Source organism: Aquarana catesbeiana, linkage group LG03, assembly GCF_042186555.1.
Source record: "Aquarana catesbeiana isolate 2022-GZ linkage group LG03, ASM4218655v1, whole genome shotgun sequence".
In the NCBI taxonomy this organism is placed as follows: Eukaryota; Metazoa; Chordata; class Amphibia; order Anura; family Ranidae; genus Aquarana; species Aquarana catesbeiana.
This window is the reverse complement of record NC_133326.1, coordinates 652,534,842-652,561,698: the sequence shown is the minus strand read 5'-3', so window position 1 is coordinate 652,561,698 and position 26,857 is coordinate 652,534,842. Positions and strand designations below refer to the sequence as shown.

At 43.0% G+C, this 26,857-nt stretch overlaps 1 protein-coding gene across 2 annotated transcripts in view; it reads left to right on the top strand.

Annotated features, from left to right (window-relative positions):
• The window catches only part of ECSIT (ECSIT signaling integrator), a 468,974-nt gene that overhangs the window by 428,800 nt on the left and 13,317 nt on the right, over positions 1-26,857 (top strand). The window contains exons 1-4 of one of the 2 annotated variants that reach the window (XM_073622687.1): positions 19,600-19,753; positions 22,893-22,991; positions 23,591-23,963; positions 24,915-25,138. In XM_073622687.1, the coding sequence (XP_073478788.1) occupies positions 22,905-22,991; positions 23,591-23,963; positions 24,915-25,138 (684 nt within the window). In that variant the 5' untranslated portion in view covers positions 19,600-19,753; positions 22,893-22,904. Of the gene's footprint in view, positions 1-19,599; positions 19,754-22,892; positions 22,992-23,590; positions 23,964-24,914; positions 25,139-26,857 lie in introns of those variants that run through there. The other variant, XM_073622686.1, reaches the window with a different exon arrangement.

The following is a 26,857-nucleotide window of genomic DNA, read 5'->3' as shown; positions in this document are numbered from 1 at the left end:
GTTTACATTCCTTGTAATAGGAATAAAAGTGATCCAAATAGTTTTTTACAGTGAAAAAATAGTGAAATAGTGAAAAAATAAATAAAATAAAGTAAAATAAATAAGAAAACGAAAAAAAAAAAAATTCTTTTTAAAGCGCCCCGTCCCGACGAGCTTGCGCGCAGAATCGAACGCATACGTGAGTAGCGCCCACATTTGAAAACGGTGGTCAAACCACACATGTGAGGTATCGCCGCGACCGGTAGAGCAAGAGCAATAATTATAGCCCTAGACCTCCTCTGTAACTCAAAACCTGCAACCTGTAGAATTTTTTTTAAACGTGGCCTATGGAGATTTTTAAGGGTAAAAGTTTGACGCCATTCCACGAGCGGGCACAATTTTTAAGCGTGACGTGTTGGGTATCAATTTACTCAGCGTAACATTATATTTTACAATATGAAAAAAAAAAAAATGGCTAACTTTACTGTTGTCTTATTTTTTTATTCAAAAAAGTGAATTTTTTCCAAAAAAAAGTGCGCTTATAAGACCGCTGCGCAAATACGGTGCGAAAAAAAGTATTGCATTGACCGCCATTTTATTCTCTAGGGTGTTAGAAAAAAAAAAAACAATATATAATGTTTGGGGGTTCCAAGTAATTTTCTAGCAAAAAAACTGTTTTAAACATGTAAACACCTAAAATCCAAAACGAGGCTGGTCCTTAAAGGGGGCTTCTGGCCGTTTTTGTTTTTTTTTTTTAAAGTCAGCAGCTACAAACACTGTAGCTGCTGACTTTTAGTAAGGACACTTACTTGTCCAGCGAGCCTGTGATGTCGCCCCCCCCCGGAGCCGATCCGTCCATCGGATCGGCTGGCGGTGCCTCCATCCTAACTAAGGGAATCAGGCAGTGGAGCCTTGCGGCTTCACTGCAACTTTCCTACTGCGCATGCGCGAGCGGCGCGGCGCTCTGTGAATGGCCCCGTTGTTTCCTGGGACACACACATGTCCCAGAAGGCAATGGGGCCGCTCACCTTAGGAGAAGGAAGTGCCGCGGAATAGGAAGAGGCAGATTAGGAAGACTGCCTAGCAACAGGGCTTTCAGGTAAGTTAAAAAAAAAAAATTTTCTCAAATGTTTTTTTTTAATTTTTTTATGAATTTTAATGCCATTTCCTTTTTTAGGGTGGACCTCCACTTTAAGTGGGTAAACATCCCGTGTAATAGGAAAAAAAAAAAAGCATGACAGGACCTCTTAAATATGAGATCTGGGGTCAAAAAGACCTCAGATATCATATTTACACTGAAATGCAATAAAAAGAAAAGAAAAATTTTTTTGTCAATTAAAAATTTAAAAAAAAAAAATGTCTCTTTAAGAGCTATGGGCGGAAGTGACGTTTTGATGTCGCTTCCACCCTGCAATGTTATGGAGACGGGTGGGGGCCATCTTCCCCTCACTCATCTCCATACCTAACACCAGGAAGGATCCGATCGGCTCCGGTAAGCGGCGGAGGGCACCAGAGCGTGGCGGAGGGGGGGGCCCCTCTCCCGCCGCTGATAAAAGTGATCTTGTGGCGATTCCGCTGCAGAGACCACTCTTATCGGAAACTGGACGAAGAAGAGGATCCCGTGGTTTTGGCAGGTAGCTGATGCCATAACAACGATATTCCGCTTCAAAATAATGACGTATATCGGCGTGCGGCGGTCCGGAAGTGGTTAACGCCTGAATTACGCCTCCAATGTGAAAGGGGTCTTATTCTAGACTTACCTGTAGCTATCAGTGGTAGAACGGGGTTTACAAACACTGTAACCAGAGGCTGGCTTCACACTGGTGCGATGCGGGGAAAACCCTGTGAATGATCCAGTGCGGGTTCCCAACTCGAATTCATCGGCGATTCACACTGCACTATGCCAACCGCTTGCGGGTGTCCATACAAAAGTTAATGTCGCTCCACAGATCAGTGCGAACTGCGAATTCGGAACAGGAATCGGAACGTATTGGGTCCGAACACCCATGCGATCCGATTCCTGGTGCGGTCCAAAAAAAAAAAAAGGTCCTGCGCCAATTTCTGGTGCGAATGCAATGCGAATTCATCCCTACAAACTGTGGGGCTGAGTTTGCATGGCACAGACATCGCATGGGATGTGCACAGCGGTGCGGGTGCGAATCACATGCGACGTCTGACATACGCTATAGTGTGATATCCTCATGTGTATTGTACACGTTTGCAGGGCGGCCCTCCGTTCATCATTCTGCCCACCAAAGAGGGGGGTCAATTTTTGCTGCTGAGGTTACGACACTTGTACAACTTCCCCTCCCCCACTGTGATGGATTTAGTGGAGGGGGGGCGCAAAAGTGCAACTCAACCACCTATATTTACCGTCCCCCTGGAAATGGGGTGTCGCCAAGTTCTGGCAGCTGATTGGATTAGTAAATCGGTTGGGATGAGGGTGACGCCCCCCCTTAGCTGATCTCTACATATCACAGATGGCACAGGACATCACAGGAAGTGAGGGGAATCCCCTATATAAGGCAGGTGTCCCCAATGGGAGATTTCCCCTCACTTCCTGTTCTGGTGACAACTGAGAATTTTTGAGTTTCCATAAAAAAGGAAGTAGATTTTCCACAAAAGGGGGGGCGAATGATGATAAAAAGGAGTGGGCGGAGCTTCAAGCCGCCACTGAAGCCTACGTGTAGGCGGGGCTCAACTCACAGGAGGCATACCAGCCTAGGGGTGGTGGGCGGGAACTACTTTAACTCGCAGAAGGCACGGAAGTCTGAGTTGGTGGGCGGAGCTAAACGAGTTCACAGACTGCTTTGCACAGCCTACGTGTAGGCGGAGTTTCCAGAAGATAGCGATGAAGGAATAGGGGTATGAGTGTTGGGCGGAGCTACACTAATCCGATGCAAGCATTGGAGTATATGCGTGTTGGGCAGAGCTACACTAACCCGCCGAAGGCATTGGACTCTGCCTGGTGGGCGGAGCTTACTCTAATCCACATCAGGGATTTGGAGTCTGCGTGGTGGGCGGAGTTTACACAGCCAGGGGTGGAAAAACGTTGTCTGCTAGCCAATTGACAGTGAGAGTACGACAGCAGGTGGCGAGAGCGACCAATAAGGGAATTATTAGGCCAGAATAGACAGGGCGTGCGGCCAATAGCAGTAGAGATTTTGAATAGCATCCCCAAGAAGGCGGATCACTGATGGTGGCGGGCATGTGAGGATAACATGGGAGCGATGTAAATCCATGGAATTCACTAATAGAAACTGAGACTAGAAAAGCTACAATTTCTGGGGAAATTGTGAAAAGTGTTCTTGCCTCTACAACTGGAGTGGGCGGAGTAACTGGGTGGAGTGGCTTGAGTAACTATTTTAAAAAGTATCAATAGTAGTAAAAAAGTTGAAGAAGTCCCATAATTAGCTGAAAGAGCTGAACATTTTTTTCAAAAATGAATTTTTTTTTTTTTCAAAAATGATTTTTTTTTTCAAAAATGATTTTTTTTTTCCAAATTTTTTTTTTTTAAATGATTTTTTTTTCAAATTTTTTTTTTTTTTTTAAATGAATTTTATTTTTTTTTTTCAAAAATGAATTTTATTTTTTCAAAAATGATTTTTTTTTTTTTCAAAAATGATTTTTTTTTTTTTTTTCAAAAATATATATTTTTTTTATTAGGCGGTCATGTTTTTTCTGATCATGGGGTGGTCATAATGTTTTGACTGATCATGGGGTTGTCAGCTTTTGTCACCTCCCACTCTAGTTTTGAACATTTCGCCATTCATTCCTATGGGACCAATTTTGCCGCAAAAACGACGATATTCCGTGAACCATTCGGCGAATGTGTAAAAACTGTGGGAGGAGTTAGGGTGGTAAATTATCAGCATTATCAAGCATCGCAGATGAAGGTATGGCCACATGCATTTGGGGGGTTTCAGCATCTTGTGTTTACAACCACTGTTTCCTAGCAACGCTCATGTACTGTTTATGCTTCACACGCACTGCTCAATACACAACACAATGTAATTTCTACACAATACAATTCCTATCAAAACTTCCCCATCATATTGCCACCATTAAAACTGCCCCATCAGAATTGCCCTATCAAAACTGCCCCATCATATTCCTCTATTATAAATCAGTACATGGTGTGTCTGTCCCCTCCCCCGGGCTCTGTAATCACAGCTGAGATGCTCCAGCCACCTCCCCCCTTGTGTATAACAGAAGCTTTGGTAACCATGGCAACAAAACAAACACAGTACACTCTGATTAATGGCTAAAATTTCCTGAAATGACCTCTAAACAAAAAGCTTTTTCCCAAAAACTATAAATCCTACAGCGAAGATCTTTATATTGTGAGAATCACAAGACCCAGACCTAGATTTTGATGTATAGTATGTCTCTGAAATATTAAAAATGAAGGCACAGTCGCAGTTTAGAAATTGCCCTTCAAATTTGAAGGGGCTAGAGTGTAGTTTCAATGAATGTCAATGGACGGCGTGAGTTACAAACAAATGGTCATATTGTGAAAACTATCAGGACTATGGCTTAGCCGTGGACATGTTTAGTGGCAGCAGGGATAGCTGAACGTTTTGATATAAGATTTGTGTAGGTGGGCTTGAAAATGAGGGAGTGGCAGCAGTTTAGAAATCATGTTCTGATTTTTCAGCTTTTGTCATCTCCCACTCTAGTTTCCCCATTCATTCCTATGGGACCAATTTTGCCGCAAAAACGACGATATTTCGTGAACCATTCGGCGAAACGCTCCACAAAATAATAGTACACCATTCGGGAACAATCCGCACGTTTCGGTATATTACTTGTCTATGTAGTGTAAAAACTGTGGGAGGAGTTAGGGTGGTAAATTTGGCTATAATAATAAGAATAATATATATGTGAGATAACAATAAGTGGTCTTGCTATGCAAGAACACTTAATAAAACCAAATATAGAATACTGGGATAATTATTAATTAGCAGAATGATGATGGGAATAATTACTTTGCTTTTGCATTTATAATTAAAACTGGTGATGGGACACAAGTGTTTGTCAGTTACATCAGGCAGCCAATGAGATCTAGGCATTCCTCCCACACACCTGATTCATGTCTCCTGCTGCCCAACTGCCAGTTGAAGGAGTGAGCTGAGATTATATTTAAATAATAAAAATGTATCCAGTATAGAATTCTCTCCATTTTATTACATTATAATTGAATGAAATCCTACATACCTTCTGCGTGTCTCTGTCTGGGTTTTAGGTGAATGCAGACAGTGTTTAGAACTGCCCTGAACCCCCGCCTGATAGCCTTACACACCCCCCTACGAGGGGCTTTGGGCTGTGCGGGGGGCTGGTTTTCCGCTGTTAAGGTTGCAACCATTTTTGATTGCATAATTGGGTCTCCTTTGATGATAAACAGAAGATCCGCTGACTTTATCGCACTTCTCTCGCTATGAAAACGCGCTATTATAAAATAATAAGCAACGTGTCTCAGAGCAACAGAACTCACGTCCTTTCCACACAAGAGAAATTCTGAGAGTGAGCCCAGCTCCTGCCAGAGCTCCTTATATCAGGACTCTCCCACTGTGACATCATCAAGTCACATGTGACATGACCATATATGGGCATGTCACATGTGACATGCCCATATATGGGCATGTCACATGACCTTTTTCTAACTGACAAAGAATTCAAATTTGTAAACATGTTAACCCTTCGCTGCCCAGGACAATTTTGACATTTCTCACACACTTGTTAAAATGAACATATTTTTTAGCTAGAAAAATGGCTTATAATAGCCAAACATGATATATTTTCTGAAAGCAGCGACCCTGGAGAATTAAATGGTGGTTGTTGCCATATTTTATGTCACACGATATTCACGCATCTGTTTATTAAATGCAGATTTTCAGGGAAAAAATACACTTGAATGCATTTTTTTTTTAAAGTAATTTTTTTTCTCAAAAATAATTTTTTTTTTCGAAATAATTTTTTTTTTTTAAGTAATTTTTTTTTCAAAAATATTTTTTTTTTTTTCAAAAATAATTTTTTTTTTTTCAAAAATAATTTTTTTTTTTTCAAAAATAATTTTTTTTTTCAAAAATATTTTTTTTTTTTCAAAAATAATTTTTTTTTTTCAAAAATAATTTTTTTTTTTTTTCAAAAATATATATATTTTTTTTCAAAAATATTTTTTTTTTTTTCATGGGGCGGTCATAATGTTTCAGCTGATCATGGGGTTGTCAGCTTTTGTCACTTCCCGCTCTAGTTTTGAACATTTCACCATTCATTCCTATGGGACCAATTTCACCGCAAAAACGACGATATTTCGTCAGCCATTCGGCGAAACGTTCCACAAAGTAATAGCACACCAATTAAATGACATTGAGGCCGGATTCACACTGGTATTTTTCAGCTTTTCACAAAGTTCCACAAGGTAATAGGACACCAATTAAATGACATTGAACATTTCGCAATTCATTCCTATGGGACCAATATTGCCGCAAAAAACTACGATATTTCGTGGACCATTCGGCGAAATATTCCACAAAGTAATAACACACCAATCGGGAACAATCCGCTCGTTTCGGTATATTACTTGTCTCTGTAGTGTAAAAACTGTGGGAGGAGTCTACAAGCATTATCAAGTCTAGCAGATGAAGTCACATGCATTTGGGGTGTCTCAGCATCTTGTGTTTACAACCATTGTTTCCTAGCAACGCTCATGCCCTGTTTATGCTTCCCAAATACTACTTTATCAAAACTGCCCCATCAGAATTACCCCATCAAAACTGCCCCATCATATTCCTCTATTATAAATCAGTACATGGTGTGTCTGTCCCCTCCCCCGGGCTCTGTAATCAGAGCTGAGATGCTCCAGCAACCTCCCCCCCTGTGTATAACAGAAGCTTTGGTAACCATGGCAACAAAAACAAACACTAACAGTACACTCTGATTAATGGCTAAAATTTCCTGAAATGACCTCTAAACAAATGGCCGTATTTTAAAAACTATACATCCTACAGCGAAGATCTTTATATTGTGAGAATCACAAGACCCAGACCTAGATTTTGATACATAGTATGTCTCTGAAATATTAAAAATGAAGGCACGGTCGCAATTTAGAAATTGCCCTTCAAATTTGAAGGGGCTAGAGTGTAGTTTCAATGAATGTCAATGGACGGCGTGAGTTGCAAACAAATGGTCATATTGTGAAAACTATCAGGACTATGGCTTAGCAGTGGACATGTTTAGTGGCAGCAGGGATAGCTGAACGTTTTGATATAAGATTTGTGTAGGTGGGCTTGAAAATGAGGGAGTGGCGGCAGTTTAGAAATCATGTTCTGATTTTCCAGCTTTTGCCATCTCCCACTCTAGTTTCCCCATTCATTCCTATGGGACCAATTTCGCCGCAAAAACGACAATATTTCGTGAACCATTCGGCGAAACGTTCCACAAAGTAATAGCACACCATTCGGGAACAATCCACACGTTTCGGTATATTACTTGTCTATGTAGTGTAAAAACTGTGGGAGGAGTTAGGGTGGTAAATTTGGCTATAATAATAATAAGAATAATATATATGTGAGATAACAATAAGTGGTCTTGCTATGCAATCAGAAGGCAGCGTGGCTGAGCGGTCTAAGGCGCTGGAGTAAGAGCTCCAGTCTCTGCGGAGTCATGGGTTCAAATTCCATAGCGGTCTAAGGCGCTGGAGAAAGCTCCAGTCTCTGCGGAGTCGTGGGTTCAAATCCCATAGCGGTCTAAGGCGCTGGAGAAAGCGGTCTAAGGCGCTGGAGAAAGCTCCAGTCTCTGCGGAGTCGTGGGTTCAAATCCCACCGCTGCCTGGATTCTTTTTGCTTTGTCATTAAAGAGGAATTGCAGTCTGCTCACATAATAATTTGTAATTAAAACATCTTTGCCATTCTGAAGCTTCCCTCCAACCACTTTGCATATTATTTTATATATACTGTACTTGCCAAATACCCTGCAGAATCCTCCCTCCACGGAGTCTGGCTGCAACCATTTTAACTGTGGGCAGCTGAAGCTGCTGCCTGGATTTACACAGAGGCACACCTCCAGCTCTGCAGCTCTCATTGGCCCTCTTATGAATCCCCCCCCCCCTTCCTGGCAAACTCTCCAGAGAGAGAAAGCTGTGCATGATGTCATAAGCCAAGGCTAGAAACAGGAAGTGGGCTGTATAAGGTATTTGGTGGCAGAATAAAAGAATGGGATTGTTTGCCCCCCCCCCCCCAAAAAAAAAATACCACCAACCGCCACTGGTGTCAGGAAAGGTAGGCTGTGATTGGTGATGGGGGGAGCATGTCAGGAACAGCAGGCTGTGATTGGCTGGGGGGGGGGGGCAGGGAGTGTATCAGGAAAGGTAGGCTGTGATTAGTGGTGGGGAAGTGTGGGTGTGTCAGAAAAAAAGGCAGGCTCTAATTGGCGGTAAGCGTATTGGGAAAGACAGGGTGTGTGTAGAAAAGACAGACTACAGTGATACAGTCTTCTAACTCTAACTTAGAAATACTAATACACAAACTGACCACACCAATATGGATCTGCTTCCATGCTTAAAGCAGAGAAGATTGACTGACAGGATCGCCATGTACTGTACGAAAGAAGAAAGAAAGATACAACAGGGTCCAGTTTCACACACCAACATATAATGAAAGACATATTTAACATAGACTTTAGGGCACACAGCCACAATATATGATCCACTTTTCTGGTAAAATATAAAAGATGAGGTTGTGTCGAGTAAATAGATACCCAACATGTCAAGCCTTAAACTGATGCACACCACTGAAATGACAACAAGCTTCAGTACCCAAATTTGTCCGTAGGTGACATTTTTAAAAACAGTTTAGAGTTGAATGGTGGCCCTAAGTTTAAACGTCACACATTATGGCCTCTGATGCAGCCGGTCAGCGGGGGCAAAACTGGTCAGGCTGAATTTTAATTTTCTATGCCCCTTCTTTTCCCAAGGGAGCAACTGATCAGGGACTGATAGGTATTTTTTGAACATTTTGCTGCCATAATGCCTTTGGAAAATCGATGGTCATCTTACTTGGCTTGAAATGATGGATACTCGGGACATGCGTTTTCCTTATAGAGAGTGCAGATAGAACTTTTGGCTGCTGACCAAATGATTTGCCGCTGTGAAAGGGAGACTTCCCCAAGAGCTTGCTCCCATTTGATCATATAGCTATGTTTGCCCCGAGTATCTATATTATGCGAGTTTAATATTTTATATACAGTATATCCTCACTAACAACACTGTCCTAACAGAAAGGCCTTGCACTGTATCACCAGCAACGTTGGAGCTCATAGAACAGAGATTCCTGGCTGCAGCAAAGCGATGATGAACAATGCAAGATAATAACTCCCATTTGATAGCAATACTATTTGTAATCCAAGAGAATGTTGCAGGTGTTCTGTGCTGAAAGTGTAGTACTTGGCAAACAATGGAATCCGTGGGCCTGAAGCCCCCTCACCAATCCTGATAGTCTTCAGAGTCACCCGGTGGAACCAACAAACGATTCTTCCTCTTTCAGGTGGACCGGGACACAGGGATCCGTCTGTGGACTGTTTCCGCGGTATTCAGCGCTGCTGCAGAGCGTCCTTCTGACAGCTGGAACTCACTGGGGCTGAAGCGGTGGACTATAGATCGCGTACTAGGCCGCAATCCTCCAAATCCGCATGGGCCTGATCCTCAGATCCCCATATAGTCTCTCCCACAATTCCTCTGCGAGCAGACAGTCTTTTGGGAGATGAGGTTCACAGTCAATACTGCGAAATCAGCAATGCCTGTTAAGGGAACTACTTCTCCCACAATGCTTTTCTCCGTGCTTTAGTTGATGATGTCACTGATGAAAATCCAGCACTAAGCGGGCTAAAATAGTAACAGACAGTCTGCAAAGTCAGATAACTGTAGTCCACTCCCGGCTACATACAGTCAGGTCCATAAATATTGGGACATCGATACAATTCTAATCTTTTTGGCTCTATACACCACCACAATGGATTTGAAATGAAACAAACAAGATGTGCTTTAACTGCAGACTTTCAGCTTTAATTTGAGGCTATTTACATCCAAATCAGGTGAAGGTGTAGGAATTACAACAGTCTGTATATGTGCCTCCCACTTTTTAAGGGACCTGACTGTATGTAAGCCTTGTTCTTTTCTCCAATAAAATTTTTGAACAAGAAAATTTGACGGGCAGAGACTACAAAGTCTAGGTTGCTCATAGGCAGTTTATATTCACACTTTTAAAGTTCAGGAAGGTTAAAGTAAAGTACTTCCAAAACACGTTTATTAAAAAAGTAGATCCCTTTGATAGTAGATCCCTTTGATAAAGTCACGTGGGTGTGACGCAAGGCGTCAGGGTAGGAGGAGCCAGGTGCCGACGCTTCCCGGGGACGGCCGTACCCGGAAGCCTGAGTGTTTTTACTGTCATTCCGCTGACATCTCCTGATTGTAATGTAAGTTACTACTTTTTTAATAAACGTGTTTTGGAAGTACTTTACTATGGGAGCATCTCCTTCTTCATTGTCATTCTGGGGCCGGTGGGAGTGCTGGTGACTTGCTAAAGAATTTGACCCAGATACACCTGTAGGAAGAGGGGGACGGCTGCTGGAGCATTATCACACACAGAGGATTACTAACCACTGGCCTGACTTGGCCCACTGGGGGCCGCTGCTAGAGGTGAGAGGCTGGGGGAAACACCTGTGTGCTGCACCAGTTCTTCCAAGTATATGAATCCAGCACAGAGTCACGCTAAGGGCATGCTGATATCAACCATTTATAAGGACACTTTGAATCACATTGCATGAAGCATCATTATTTTGGACTTTGATCACCTTTTATTGTCACCATTTTCACTATTTTCATTTCTATTGTCATTTTTACTTTAAAAAATTATTTGTTTGTTTGCTTTGGGGGAGGAGTTGGACTCTGGGAACTTACTCCCGAGTCGGATCATTATGCACGTGGGCATATTTATGTCACATGTTTTTTGCACTTGATCACTTTGCTATTCATTATGTGATATAGTGTTGCATTTTTACATTTTAGTATTGTTTTCATCATATATTGAGTTGAAGATTATTTTATAATATGGATGACACATTTTGAGGTATTATATATCATTTTTTCACATTGTTTGAATATGTTTTGGTAGCACTAAGTCACAGTTTTCACTCATTTTGAAGAATACTTGATTTATTGGATGTTACTTAGTATATTTTGTTGTATCCACCAGTACCCTATAGCTCGTTGATTTCACTGCCCCCTAAAGGGTGAAGTGATTATTGTCTATTGAAAATTTTCTTAGTACAAAAATGTACCTGTTCCGACTTACAAACAGATTCAACTTAAGAACAAACCTACAGTCCCTAACTTGTTTGTAACCCGGGGACCCCCTGTATTGAGCAGCAAGGAAGCATTCATTTCTCTCATTAATTGCTATACATAGACTAGCGCCACATATTTTTGATCTCCCAAAACATCCAATGAGCCACCTCAGGGCTCAAATAGTGAATAAACAATGGTTCCAAAATGTGAATTAATATTTCTGCTTCAGTGAAGTGCTAAGACAGTCCAAACGCTAGTAAATCTGTGATATTCCCTTCACCATGAACCGTGAAATAAAAAACAGCTGATGCCTGGCCAGTCCACTGTGGTGACACCTTAATGTGTACTAGCCCCTCATCTTACTGCTGTAAGGTTACAGCATAAACTAAGTATAATGCCTCAGGCCGGGGTCTTCCGATGGTCCCTCTTTAGATGGATAGGGCAATGGATCCTTAGGATACAGCCTCTTCACTAGTTAACTCAGTGGGGATGGTGTAGGTAGAAGAAAAATCCAGAATAGCATAATACCGCTAAAATGTTCAATTTATTTCAAGTACCTAACATAGATACACTCACTTGTATTAAAAATTACTCAAGTAACACTCCACGAGCCAGGAGCTCGTCCACTTGCGTCACTTTCGGTTTACGCCTATTGCTCTAATCCCGACGTGTATCGTCACATCACGCGACTTCATCAGGAGAGACAATAGGCTATTGTGATGTCTTTAAATAGTGTGATGGAAATTAATAGCGGCGGACATTTTACTGTAGACCGCCATTGGAATACATTACATCGGCCATTTTACCATGGTCTCTCATAGACTAACATTATTGTGGCCATTTTCCCATGGTTTTTCTCATATGATGGCATCATGGCGGCCATAAAAGAGGAGTCTTAGAGGTGCTGTATGAACATAATAATAACACCTCGAGACCTGAAGACATGATAGATGGAGGGCAAGAGAAATATTAAAATAGATCTGAACCAATATAAAATAGATAATTAAAAATGAGGGTTATAATTTTTTTAAGAGATTGGAGATACCAGCCCTCTCGGGGGGGGGGGGAAGAGAAAACATGGAGGCCCCAATAATTTTAGAAGAATTGCAACTGGCAGTGATTGGGATGGCTAACCAAAAGTCTCCTGGGCCAGACGGGCTACCGGTGGAGACCTATAAATATTATGGGGAAGTGTTGCTCTGTTGTTTTTAAAGGTGCTGAATTTGGCGGCGGTAAAGGGGAAATTACCCTCCTCAATGACGGAGGCTACCGTTGGACACATTCTCGTATAGGCCTACATCTCTATTGTGCTCTGATGTAAAAAATATTGGCAAAAGTGCTGGCAACTAGACTGAATAAAAGTATCCAGAAACGAATACATCCTGATCAGACTGGGTTTATTCCCAATAGATATACTAGTGTGAACATTAGCAGGGTATATCTGAATCTGCAGATCCTGACAGAGAATGAGGGCTCAAGGGCCATTTTGTCCTTGGATGTACTTAAGGCTTTTGATAGCCTGGAGTGGCATTATCTCTGTCGGATTCTGGAGTAATTCGGGTTTGGGCCCTCCTTTATTGGTTGGATAAAAACACTTTATAACACCCCAAGTGCAAAAGTTAGAATCAACAATAAATACTCTGGAAGGATCCAGCTCTCGAGGGGGGCGAGACAGGGTTGCCCTCTATCGCCCCTGCTCTTCGTCCTCACGATGGAACCATTGGCAATAGCAATTAGGTCGGCCTTGGGTATGCATGGATTTCAAAGGAGAACAGGAGAGGAAAAAATTGCATTGTATGCAGATGATGTATTGCAGTTTCTGGGGGATACTCAGTCTTCCCTGGTGACTACAGTGAATATAGTTGGGGACTTCAGGTGGTTTTCGGGCCTAGTTATAAAATGGGAGAAATCGGCGCTCTTGCCTGTGGACCCGCTTAGAAACCCTTTACTGCCTGAAATTCCTCAATTAGAAGTAGTGGAGACAATCAAATATTTAGGTATATGTCTCACGAGGGACCCCAGACAATACATCATTGATAGTATAATTCCACTCCTGACTAAATTTAAGCACAAAGGTGATATCTGGAACCGGTTCCCTTTATCAGTGGTGGGGCGATGTAATTTGATTCAAATGATATGGATGCCACAACTATTGGATTTGCTGCATAACTCCCCAGTTTGGATATACAAAAAATGGTTTAAAAAGATTGACACTCTTTTTAGAGAATTAATCTGGAAGAAAGGTCCGGCCAGAATCCATTTATGTACTTTGCAGTTACAAACAAACGAGGGGGGACTAGCCGTACCACACTCCCGGAGTTACTTTTTGGCGGCACAGTTGCAGCATGTGGGGGAGAATGCAAGCAGTAAAATGATGTTATTTAAAGCCCCTCATAACACAATAGTGGAGGTGATGGAAGCAGATTCTTTTCCTTTTAGGAACCCAACATTAAGGATGATCACAAAAGTGTGGGAATCAGTTAAGACATTAATGGGGTACAGGGGATTAACAGAGTATTCCCCCCTTTGGAATAATAAGAACCTTCAAGAGCTCCAGTCAATGGGAAAGATTAAAAAAATGGGAAAACCAGGGTATAAGCCGACTTGCCCATTTATATGAGGATAGTACTTTAAAATCATTCTCAGATTTGAGGAGGGAGTATTGTATTTCAAACTATTCCTTTTATAGATATTTGCAGATTAGACACGCCCTGGGTACTCAGTTCAAGACACATGCAATAGAATGGTGTGAAATCCCCCTCCTTCAAAGGGTAGATAAGACAGGTATGTCTAGGGGACTTATTTCCGGGCTATATGCACAGATATGTAGTAGAGTCATTGAAGGGCCCGGCCCGGGTGCTCTTCCTAGCATGGAGAGATAGGAGGAGGACATTGGGGAAATAACAAGGGAGCAATGGAGGCGGATATTGGAACTGGGGTCATTGGTGTCGGTCTCTCCCTCACAGAAAGTATCACACTTGTTTCTGGTACACAGAGCTTACTACACTCTTAAAAGACTATTAATGTTTGGTCAGAGACTGGATGCCCCGTGCCCCAGGTGCCAGGAGACAGGCGACCTTATACACATGGTGTGGAGATGCTCAAGGCTTTTTCAGTATTGGGCAGAAGTTTTCCATACCATAAACACAACTTTTGGGACCACCTTAGAATTAGAGGCTACGCTTTGCGTCTTGTTATGTTTCTATCCCGACTGTCCCTCCTGCCACTTTCTACCCCTTCTTCCTTTTCCTTTTCCTTCCCTTTTTCTTTTCTCCCCCTCTCCCCTCCTTGTTTCCCCTTCTGTTCACACCTTCCCCCCCCCTCCTCCCCCCCCTTTTCCCTCCTTTACCCCCCTTTCTCCCCCCCCCCTTCCCCAACACCCAAACCCCCCCCCCCTTCATTCCTCCTCTTATCCCCCCCCCCCTTGACCCTTTCCTTTTCCTCCTTCCCACTCTCCATTCTATGGTTCCAATTCCCAGGGCTGCACACCAATGTGGTCCCCACCATATTGTTATATCTTCTTAGATCCTTTTGTACACTATTCTAGCTGGTTCCACAACCATTGCTTCCCATGTCCACCCGGGGTGGGACACCCGCCCTGGTTGTCTCAATAGCCGTCTTGCGCCCTCATTGGGTCCTCACTGGTGAGTCACACTGTTGCCTATCATTCTCCATTAACTCAGCTGTATCTGATGTACAATCAAGATATTTAATTTGTTTATTTTCCATGTAACTATGAGATTGTATTTGTTGATTTTAAATGCTTTAGGTAATCCCTGCTGAAGAAGCAACAATTGTCGCAAAACATGTTGAGGAACCATCTCTACCCGCATCACTTTGTTTCTACCCACTAGTTGGGTTTTACAGCACATATTTGTTAACTTGTTATCTTTTACAACAATCTTGCTATATGTGCTGTTGTGATTGTATTTTTTATCAATTTTTTCTAATAAATGTATATTTTTTAATATAACCTCATGCATTTCCAATCACTGGATACCGAGATAGTCCTTCCATCATTTTTGGCGTTACTAGGGCAATAACAATTTGGAGTAGCTCTAGTCAACCCCTCCCTTTTCTCAAGCTAGGCTTTGCGTTTTGGGCTATATGGAAGAAAATAGAGAGTCAGTCAGCAAAACAGCAATAGTGCTGAGGTGCTTTTTTCAAGCAAAGAAACTAATAGCGCGGAGATTGCAGTCGATGAGGTCTCCGTCATCTGGGGAATGGGTCAAGGTTATAAATGAGACAGTGTGGAAGGAAAAAGTGGTGTTCACTAAACTGGGTAACTTCAAGAAATTTGAAAAGATGTGGAAACCATGGTTGGAAGTGATGGAATATCCCCCTTAGAGAGACTGGCAAAGATGACAGGTATAGTGGCTTGAGGTTATTTTTTCATGTGTAGGGAAACTGTATTTGTAGAGTAATTTTAAATGCCGGACAAGAGTAATTGATAAGAAACTCAGGATATACCCCATGACTTACAGTCCAAGATGATGGTTTCCACCTGTTGATTGTTACGTTCCAGGACACTCAGCACATGCACCCTGTGGGGTCTCGATATATATTGAACCCTCGCCAGGCCTGGTTTGGTGTCCAGTCCCCTCCTTTATTCTCACCAGAAGATGATGTGAGTTGGGGGGGAATGTATACTGTAATAGCATACCCTGTCCTGTGACGCCTTTTTTTTTGTATTTTAACATATCTTGGATTACCCTTTTGGTTGATCTTTCATTTGCATTGTTATTTTAAGTACTAAGAATATTCTGTTACGAGCTGATGAAGTTATGCGACAATTGTATAAGACTGTTTGTACTCTCTCTTTTCCTTATCATTATATTCAATAAAATCTTTATTGAAAAAAAAAAAAAAAGAAACTCAGGATATAATAGATAGCACCCAGGATGAGATGGGTAGTACTTGAGTAAGAGTGAATAATAGGTAGGTATGTGGGGATGGCTGAGGCGAGCGGAGAGGGGTAAAAGTGTATGAATGTGTATGAAGTGTAAGGAATGATGGTAGATATGAGAGGCGAGATAAAAAGGGGGAATGTATGTATGTAGGTTTGATTAAAAGAGTGGGATAAAGAGGGGGGAGTAAAATGAATATGAGAAGTGAGATCAATTCTGCTGTATCTTTGAAAAAATATGTTGGTGAAATGTTTTAAATGTATGTTATATAAATGGAAAAAGCTTTAATAGAGAATATATAAATTAAAAAAAAAAACCGAGGGGTATAAGTGTAAATGTATCAAAAAAATGTATGTAAAAAAGAAAATAAACAACCGGCATTGTAAAAAAAGGGGGGGGAGGGAGCCCTAGGAATACCGGAGATGAAGCTAAGCATCTTAATGTAAATATGCAAAGGTAAAATAAAAATGGGATATGAAAGCAAGCAATTGTTGATGCGACCAAGAGGGTAAAGGAACAAGGCACATAACCTGAACTAGACAGTAGATCTTGATATTGGAGTAATAGGTGGGATTAATGAAGTACGTAACTATGTGGTAAGTATGTGAAATATATAAATATATGTGAAACATAAGAAATTGATTAAAGTTAAAAGTCATTAATAAAACAATTTAAATCGAACTCAATATTGAGTCCGTGAGGTGAAAATGTGTCCATTAGAAATATCCATTTGGATTCAAGTTGGCTGAGGGTTGGCTGAGGGTTGGCTGAGGGTTCTCACTTTGTGACCCCCCGCCAGTGTCTGGTATAGGGTACAATGCCCCAAAATTTCAGGTGTGTGGCATCTTTATTATGGAATTTGGCAAAGTGTTTGGATACACTATGCTTGTCATATCCTTTCAATATGTTCTGTACATGTTCCTCCAGACGGATCCTTAGGAGTCTTTTGGTGCGGCCAATATATTGTCGCCCACAGCTACATTCTAAGGCATATACCGCCCCCTCAGTGTTACATCCTGTGAATTCCTGTATATCATAGGCAGTGCCATTATTTGTAGATTTGAAATGGAACTTTTTCTCGTTGGGGCGTTTAGTGCGAGTGCATGCAAAACATCTTTTGCATGGGTAAAAGCCTTTACTAGTGAAAAAGGTGAAGCTCTTTTTTAGGGGATCCACAACACTTTTCACCAACTGATCACGAATGGTGGGGCTCTTCTATAGATAAACCTCGGTCTCCTAGGTATTATATCTTGAAGGTGTTTGTCAGTCTGTAGGATATGCGAATGGCACTTTATTTTCTCTATCTTTTTGTATTGGATATTGAAATCCAGTACAATGGGTACGAGATCTTGTTGGCCATTTTGTGATGTCTTATCTCTGATCAAGTCCCCCCTAACCATTTGTGCCACTTCCGCAATTTTCTCTTCTACAAATACCTTGTTATATCCTTTCTGTACAAATCTGTCCCTTATCATATTGGCTTGTGTGAGAAAATCTCCTACGTCAGTGCAGTTACGTCTCAGTCGCATAATTTGGCCTTTGGGAATGTTGAAGAGCCAGTTGCTACGATGATGGCAACTTTTAATCAGTAGATAACTATTACGATCCCTATTTTTAAAGTGCGTTTTGTTGATGTATACCCCACCGAGCGTGACCCATTCAAGTGGCACAGTGGATAATACCGCCATCGAACTCAACCCATTCAAGTGGCGCAGTGGATAATACCGCCATCTAACTCAACCCATTCAAGTGGCGCAGTGGATAATACCGCCATCAAACTCAACCCATTCAAGTGGCACGATGGGTAATAATGCCACTGAATGCAAACCCATTAAAGTGGTGTGATAGGTAATACTAGTACTGAATGTGACTCATTCAAGTGGTCCAGTGGAAAATACCACCAACAAACGCGACCCATTGAAGCGGCACAGTGGGTAATACCACAGCCAAAAACAACCCATTCAAGTGGTGCAGTGGGTAATACCACCGCCGAACGCAACCTGTTCAAGTGGTGTGATGGGTAATTCCACCGCTGAATGTGACCCATTCAAGTGGTGTGATGGGTAATACAACCGCCGAATATGACCCGTTCAAGTGGTGTGATGGGTAATACCACCGCCGAATGTGACCCATTCAAGTGGTGTGATGGATAATACCACCGCCGAATGTGACCCATTCATTTGGAGCAAGTGATAATAATGCCACTGAATGCAACCCATTCAAGTGGCGCTGTAGATAATACCGCTATCGAACTTGACCCATTCAAGTGGCGCGATGGGTAAAACCGCTGCTGAGCTCACCCCATTAAAGTGGTGTGATGGGTAATACCACCGCCGAACACGACTCATTCAAGTAGTGCAGTGGATAATACCACCGACTAAGTGGTGCAGCAGGGTTGAAACAGATGGTGAGGAGGCGACATATCACCTCCTTACCTCCTGGATTGTGATCCATGCTGCCGCATGTGAGAAGGAGCCACTTTGATTTTCTTTGTCGGAGTTGGGCTATAAAAGCCAGTGCTTCTGAATAAAAGGCAGGAGAGAATTATAATCCTCATTAGGAGGTCAGTAATATCAGCCCCTATACTTGATTGATGACAAATTTATTAAAGCTGACATCTCCATCACATTGTTGCATACCTCCCGCCAATTTGGGATGGGAATGCGGAACTCCATATTAGCAAACGAATGTAGGTATAGGACACGCCTCCTGCCACACCCCTTAAAGGAGAATTAACCAAAAAAAACAAACGTTAATTAAATCCACAATTTACAAATGCAGCAATTTAGAATTTGGATGAAAGGTTTAGCACTGGGAAACACTTTTTGAAAGTTAAAAAGTGCATTTTATATACATCTATATAGATCAGACCAAAATGAGGGACAAATGGGGAGGAAAGAGGGACAGAGGGACATTACTCCAAACTCGAAATCAGAAAACTGTTTCTGATTTTGAGGGACTGTTCCTGATTTGTCCCTCTGTCCCTCTTTCATCCTCATTTGTCCCTCATTTTGATCTGATCTATATAGATGTATATAAAATGCACTTTTTAACTTTCAAAAAGTGTTTCCCAGTGCTAAACCTTTCATTCAAATTCCAAATTGCTGCATTTGTAAATTTTAATAGCCAATATAAAGGAATAGTAGTGGTAAAAAAAAGCTCTTATGGATTTAATTAACCTTTTGTTTTGGTTAATTCTCCTTTAAGAGGATGGGGCAGGGGGCGTGTCCTATGCCTACATGCAGTACGTTTGCCAGTAGGTGTCCCTCATTCCCATCTCAAAATGTTGGGAGGTGGCTATCTTGTTCAATGCTTGAAATGCTTCACACACCAGGTAAAATACAGGTCTCGGCAGCTTTTAGCAGCGGCCATTTTCCCGGAGACCAGACTACAGAGAAGGAGAGGGGACAGTTCTGCCTCTAGTGACAAGAGCGGATATGACGCCACTTTCCGGCAAGATGGCGGCGCCCGGAGAGCAAGAATGACACTGAGCCCGCAGTACAGAGGTCCTGTGTTCGGATGATCGGTGTGTATGGGAGGTCGGGGCATACATTGTACGGTGTATGCAGTGTACACAGGCCGGAGGGGGGAAGGACACACGTGAGCTCGGTGTGCAGTCATGACTACGTGTGATCACACTGCTGGGTTAGGCTACTTGTAGTCACTGGTCAGCTAGAGATCTGATTGGCTGTTGTGGGAGACTGCTGCAGTTTTGATGCAGATGTTCTGTATCAGCCCCATTATGGTGGTGGAGGATTCAACAGCGAGTTCACTAAATAATACAAAACAAAATGTAAACAATCTGACCATACACTGTACAAGTATAGTGATTGTACAATATTATACAATCTTCCTAAAGTAGAACTAAAGGCTTTAAGTTCTCTTTCCTGGTGCCTTCATGGCAGCGCATGCATACGCCAACATGGATGGGCACCAGGAAAGGAAAATTCTGGAAAGGTAAATGTTCAATGTCACAATTTTTTTCTCATTTTTGTAAGGGAGGGTCAGGGTTTTTGTTTTTTTTCTTTTTTTTTGCCATCTGTGTCTCATGTGGGGGGATTTCCCTTCACTTCCTGTCCCATAACCAAACAGGAAGTGAGAGGGAATCCCTGGTTGTCATCAGAACTAGTGTCCCCATTGAAAGATTTTCCTTCTGTTCCTATTTTGGTGACAACCCAAAAGTTGGGATTTTCTTTCACTTTCACTCTCTGTGACAAATAGAGAGGGACAGTCTCCTTAAAGTGACACAGGTTTTAAAAAAAAAAAAAAAAAAAATAATAATAACAAACATATCATACTTACCTCTTAACTCGTTTTGCACACAGTGGCCCCGAACCTCATCTTCTGGGGTCCCCCGGCGGCTCTCTCGGCTCCTCCCCACATCAGATAACCCCCTGGGAGAAGCGCTCTCCCGGGGGGGGGGTTACTTTGCAGGCACGCTCCCGCGTCCATAGAGGCCGAATGCAGGACTCGGCCTCGGCGCCCTTCGTCATTGGATTTGATTCACAGCAGCGGGAGCCAATGGCTGCGCTGCTATCAATCTATTCAATCAAGAGCCGAGAACCCCCTAGCAGAGAGACGGCGCGTCCCCGTGGGACAAGTTCGAGGGTTCAGGTAAGTAAAACGGGGGCTGTGGGGCCGGTCACTGCCAGGTGGTTTTTCACCTTAATGCATAAGATGCATTAAGGTGAAAAAAACGCAAACCTTTACAACCCCTTTAACTGTGGGCACATTTCAAAAAAAAAAAAAAAAAAAACCCGACAGGGCTTCTAATCCCTCTCCACTCTGTCCAAAACTAAAAAAAAGTTATACTTTCAGACTGATCATACACTATACAATCAGATTGTAAATCTCATTTAGATCTACCATCAACTATGTAATGCAAAAGGCTACCTGATTTAAAGTGGTGTTCCACCCAAAAAAAAAATGCATGAATGTGCCTAAAAAAAACAAAAATAAAAATAAAATTTGGAAATTTTTTTTTTTAACTCACCTCTAAATGCCTGTTGCTAGGTGGTCCCTCGTAGTCTGCCTCTTTCAGTGCCTGGGCTGGTGACATCACATCCTCTCGGCGCAGGAAGGGCTCAGCTCTGCTCCCTCCCTCTTGTCAATCATCTGGGACCCATTACAGGTCCCAGATGACTGAGCGGCCAATTGCGGTGCCGCTCACGCATGCGCAGTGGGTGCCCGGCTGTGAAGCCACAGCCCGGCGCTCACAGTTGCAATGCCGGTGCCGCCGAGCAGAGGGGGAGATGAGCGGGTCTTCGATCCCCCACATCGCTGGACCCAGGGACAGGTATGTGTCCATTTATTAAAAGTCAGCAGCTGCAGTATTTGTAGCTGCTGACTTTTAATTTTTTTTTTTTTAAATGGGAACTCCTCTTTAAGTGAAGATAAAACTTTTTTTTTTTTTTTGATAGAGTGGAGAGGGATTAGAACCCCCCTGTCAGGATTTTATTGCCGTCTGTGTCTCTGTTATGGAGAGTCACCCTCTCTATTTGTAGAGGTTTACTGCTATCTTTAAAAGTGAAAGTAAAAAGAAAATCCCACATTTTGAGTTGTCACCAGAACAGGAATAGAGGGGAAATCTTCCAATGGGGACACTAGTTCTGGTGACATCCAGGATACTTTACAGGGATTTCCTCTCGCTTCGTGTTGTGGCTATGGGGCAGGAAGTGAAGGGAAATCTCCCTAATGGAACACAAATGTAAAGAAAAAAAAAACTGGGGTTATAAGCCTCCTTTTACACTATCCTAAAAAAAAAAAAAAAAAAGTTTTGCCCTTTTTTCAGAGTGGGGATATCATTTATACCTGACTGTACAGTAAGGATTTAACTTCCAGTGCTGAGACTTGCAGTCCTGCCTGCCATACAGCACATACTGTACAGTGGCGCATTGTGCTTCGCTCAAACTCCACCTCCTCCATTCATACAACATCTTGTATTTTTTCACTGATTGTAAGGTAGTCTGTGATTGGAGGAGGGCAGGGTGAACATAATTCACAAATCTTTGTATACTATCTGGACTTTGTAAGTGGATTTGTTTTTGTATTAGCTTGGCAACCAGTGGCGGCCCGTCCATTAAGGGCGCACGGGCGCCGCCCCCTCTCTCCAGCCAGCCCCTTCTATGGGTAATGGGTAGATTCATGCATAGCATGAATCTATCCATGGTCGCCACCCCCTATTCAGGTGTCTGGCCCTTTTTCGGTAGCCGGGGCACCTGAATTACAGCAGCGGGGGTGTTTTTTTTTTTTTGAAGCACCTGATTATAGCCATAGGCTTCACAAATCACCCAGGTGTGTTAGAACAGCGAATGAATATTCGCTGTTCTAACACTGAACCGCCTCTCCACCAATCAGGAAGCGTGGGTGTGTTACCCTTCACCTGATTGGCTGAAACGACAGGCGCTGTGATTGGACGCCTATCAGGAGGAGGGGAGGAGACGCATGGAGGACACATTGATGGGGCGCAGTGGCTGCGTTTTGATGGGGCGCAGTGGCTGCATTTGATGGGGCACAGTGAGGCTGCAATTAATGTTTTTTTTTCTGAATTTTTCAGTTTGTTTATGCCCCCCTAAAAAATGTTCAGCACCAGCCACCACTGTTGGAAACTATGAGAGGTTTGCATACTATTTAAATGTGTAATAACATGTTTCTTTGTACTGCAGAGACTTGTGATCATGAGGACTTTACGCTGGTTGGTATCGGCTCAGAATCTGTGTGCTTCAGCAAGATGGTTGTCTGGGGTAGAACCGTGCAAACCACAGGTGAGTAGACTTATATATATAATGTTCCTGGGGAAAATAAAGCACAACCTGTGCTTGATTAGCTGCAGTGGAGGGCAGAGGAGACATGAGGGCTCTAATAGACTCCTGATATCTCAAAAAAAGGACTCATCTGCCCAAGGTTACCAAAAAGGGAGCTTCCTAGCCCCCTTGTGATAGCAATATAGTTAAATGAAGAAGAAATTCTAATAAAGTTTTAATAAAAATAAAAGCAACTAGCAAATGCAAACTCACAAACGTTGAAGTGAGAGCAATAATTCTAGGGCCATCAATTATAGTTTACTCAGTATTTGAAGCGCCACCTATTGATAATTTTGGGTAATAAGATTTTATTTACCATTTTACAGGCAGTTTTAATACTTTACACATTTGGTATTTATTTATGCTACACCGCCTCGCTTATTACTTTGTACAAAAAAAAAAACTGGGATTCAATTGTGTTTGTGTGCAATAAAATAAAATTCATTGTATTTTTTCCTGAAAATATATATTTGATAAACAGTTTAACATATATGCCAAAAAAAATGAAAAAACGCTCTAAAGGGGAACTAGTTAACTGTGTTTTGTCTCCCATCCTGCAGGTAAATCTTGTGCGTATGGTCCACTCATCACCCATACCTGCCCCACCTAAAGCCAATGATGCACCCAAAGCACTAACACCTTTTGAGGAGCACTTTTGCAAACAGCAGAAGGACAAGGCCTCGTTTGTACAGGTGCTGGATGTGTTCTGTGGCCGGGATGTCCGGAGGAGAGGACATGTGGAGATGATCGAGGCTGCTCTTAAATGGATGCCAGAATTTGGGCTGGAGAAAGACCTGGAGGTTTACAACAAAATCCTTGATGTGTTCCCCAAAGAGGTCTTTGTTCCCCGAAACTTAATCCAAACAATGTTCAACCATTATCCCCGGCAGCAAGAGTGCGCCATCAAGGTTTTGGACCAGATGGAGACAAACGGTAAAATGCTGTGTCCACTTTTTTCATTATAATGCCCAGAGTGACACAGGAGCTATGTGACATGGAGTCTGTCTCTCCCACCACAGGGTGACACAGACAGGGGGAGCTATGTGACATGGAGTCTGTCCCTCCCACCACAGGGTGACACAGACAGGAGGAGCTACGTGACATGGAGTCTGTCCCTCCCACCACAGGGTGACACAGACAGGAGGAGCTACGTGACATGGAGTCTGTCCCTCCCACCACAGGGTGACACAGACAGGAGGAGCTACGTGACATGGAGTCTGTCCCTCCCATTACAGGGTGACACAGACAGGAGGAGCTACGTGACATGGAGTCTGTCCCTCCCATTACAGGGTGACACAGACAGGAGGAGCTACGTGACATGGAGTCTGTCCCTCCCACCACAGGGTGACACAGACAGGAGGAGCTACGTGACATGGAGTCTGTCCCTCCCACCACAGGGTGACACAGACAGGAGGAGCTACGTGACATGGAGTCTGTCCCTCCCACCACAGGGTGACACAGAAAGGATTAGCTACGTGACATGGAGTCTGTCCCTCCCATTACAGGGGGAGCTATGTGACATGGAGTCTGTCCCTCCCACCACAGGGTTACACAGAAAGGAGGAGACATGGAGTCTGTCCCTCCCATTACAGGGTGACGCAGACAGGGGGAGCGATGTGACATGGAGTCTGTCCCTCCCATTACAGGGTGACACAGACAGCGGGAGCGATGTGACATGGAGTCTGTCCCTCCTACCACAGGGTGACAGACAGGAGGAGTTATGTGACACAGAAAGGACTGATAATGGATGGGCTTAATTTCTTCTTACAGGGTCTAATATGTAAAAACATCACATGACTGCTTTAATTTTCTGAATTAGAGAAACGGTAGCCGCAATCTGATTGGTCCCTTTCATTTGGCTTAGCAAGCTCTTTCTTCCTCTAGGCGTCATCCCTGACAAGAACACCCGCTTCCTGCTAATGCAAACATTTGGGAAACTAAGCCATCCTATGAAGAAGTACCAGAGGATAATGTACTGGTTCCCCCGGTTCAGGAACGCCAACCCTTATCCAGTTGTAGCTGGCATTGAGGCCGACCCCGTCTCTATGTCAAAGCTGTGCCTGGAACGTATGGCAGCTGACAAGGATGCCCGTATCACAGTGTACCAGGTGAGGGTTGCTTACTTCTGGAGCCACCATCCACCACTCTTCTTCTTTTAGTCCACTTTCAGCATTTCTGTGTATATCCCTTATAGACCTGAGAAGTAATGTTCTGTAACTATAGCATATGCCTGTGCAGAGCCCTGTTTATCCACATGAGGATCTACAGGTGTTCCATGCATCCCCATGCAGGCTATCCCATTGATGTCTTTTGGGACACAACGGCTTCACGAACATCGTCGCTGCTCCCAATTTGACATCTATGCAGGTGCACAACCCCAAACGCACACTGTCTGTGTTCAGAGCCGTGCACCCACAGGGATGTCGGATTGGGAGCAGCGGCGATGTTTGTGCAGCTGTTGTGTCCCAATAGACATTAATGGGACAGCCTGCATGGGGATACATGGACCACCTGTAGATCCCTGTGTGGGCGAACACAGCCCTCCACAGGTGTACACTAGTACACCCCGTGTGAACAAGGCCTTATGGTGGGCATGCTCTTCACAAATCTTGCGTATATACAAGATCTTTAATTCACTGAAATATTTCCAATCTCATTTTATATTGCCCTAAATATAATTAACAATAATCCTTTATATTGATTTTCAGTAATGTCCTGCTCACTGGCTGAAATTTGTAATTCTGTCTGTCTGTCGGTGTGCCAGCATTTGTTGATATCATTATGGCCATTATGATTCAACCAATCTTATCAACGGTACAACCAAGATAAGGACAGTTTTCAGCTCTCAGTTGTTCTGAAAATGGGTAGCCTCCTTTTGTTTCTTATAACCGTGGTTTTCATTTGCATTAGGGTTGCACCGATACCAGTATCTATGCCGATACAGAGCATTTACACGAGTACTTGTACTCGTGTAAATGCTCCAATGCTTGACCCGATACCTGACAGGGGGCCAGTACACCCGGTGTCCTCAGTGTAGCGGTGGGGGACCGGACAGCCTCACAGATGATCAGTGCGGCAGTGGGGGCAGTTACAAGCACTGATCTCCCTGTATAGCTTTTCTGACAGCCGCTTCTCCTCCTCTCCCTCCCACAGCTGTCAGAGAGATTGGTGCCTGTAACTGCCCCCACCGCCACACCAATCATCTCCGATTGTCCCCTATGTCCTCCCCGGGTCCTCCTCAGGTCCCCCCTTGTCCCAGATCTGTCAGGATGGAGAGTGGAGGACTGAGCTGGTAAATCTGTTATTTACCGGCTCCTTCCTTTTCTGAATGCACAGTGCAATGCTCAGTGATCACTGACTCAGTCCATTCATAACTGAGCATCGTAACCTGTGTTTTATGATGCTTCAGTTTGTGAATGGAGAGGAGCCTCTGTCTCCTCTCCATTCATCTTCAGTGCAGCTGAGGTTGCTGAGAATGGGACTGAGGAATCTGTGTCCTTAGTCCATTTCCCTGTCTCAAAGGGGAGATGTTAAAGGTCTGCTTAGACCCCTGATATCTCGCCGAAGCCCCCCCCCCCCCAATAGGGTTGATTTAATAAAAAAAAAAAAAAGAAGAAAAATTGCAATAAATACATAGTTTAAAAATAAAATTGTAAAAATAATAGAAATAAAAAAAAAACACTGACACTATGCTCCCCCCCCCCCCCAAAAAAAAAAAAAAAAACATTGTAAAAAAATAAAAAACTACTGACACAGTCCATGCCTCATCAGTGCTGCATATTAGTACCACTGTCACATGACATCAAAAAAGTATCAGGAATCGGTAT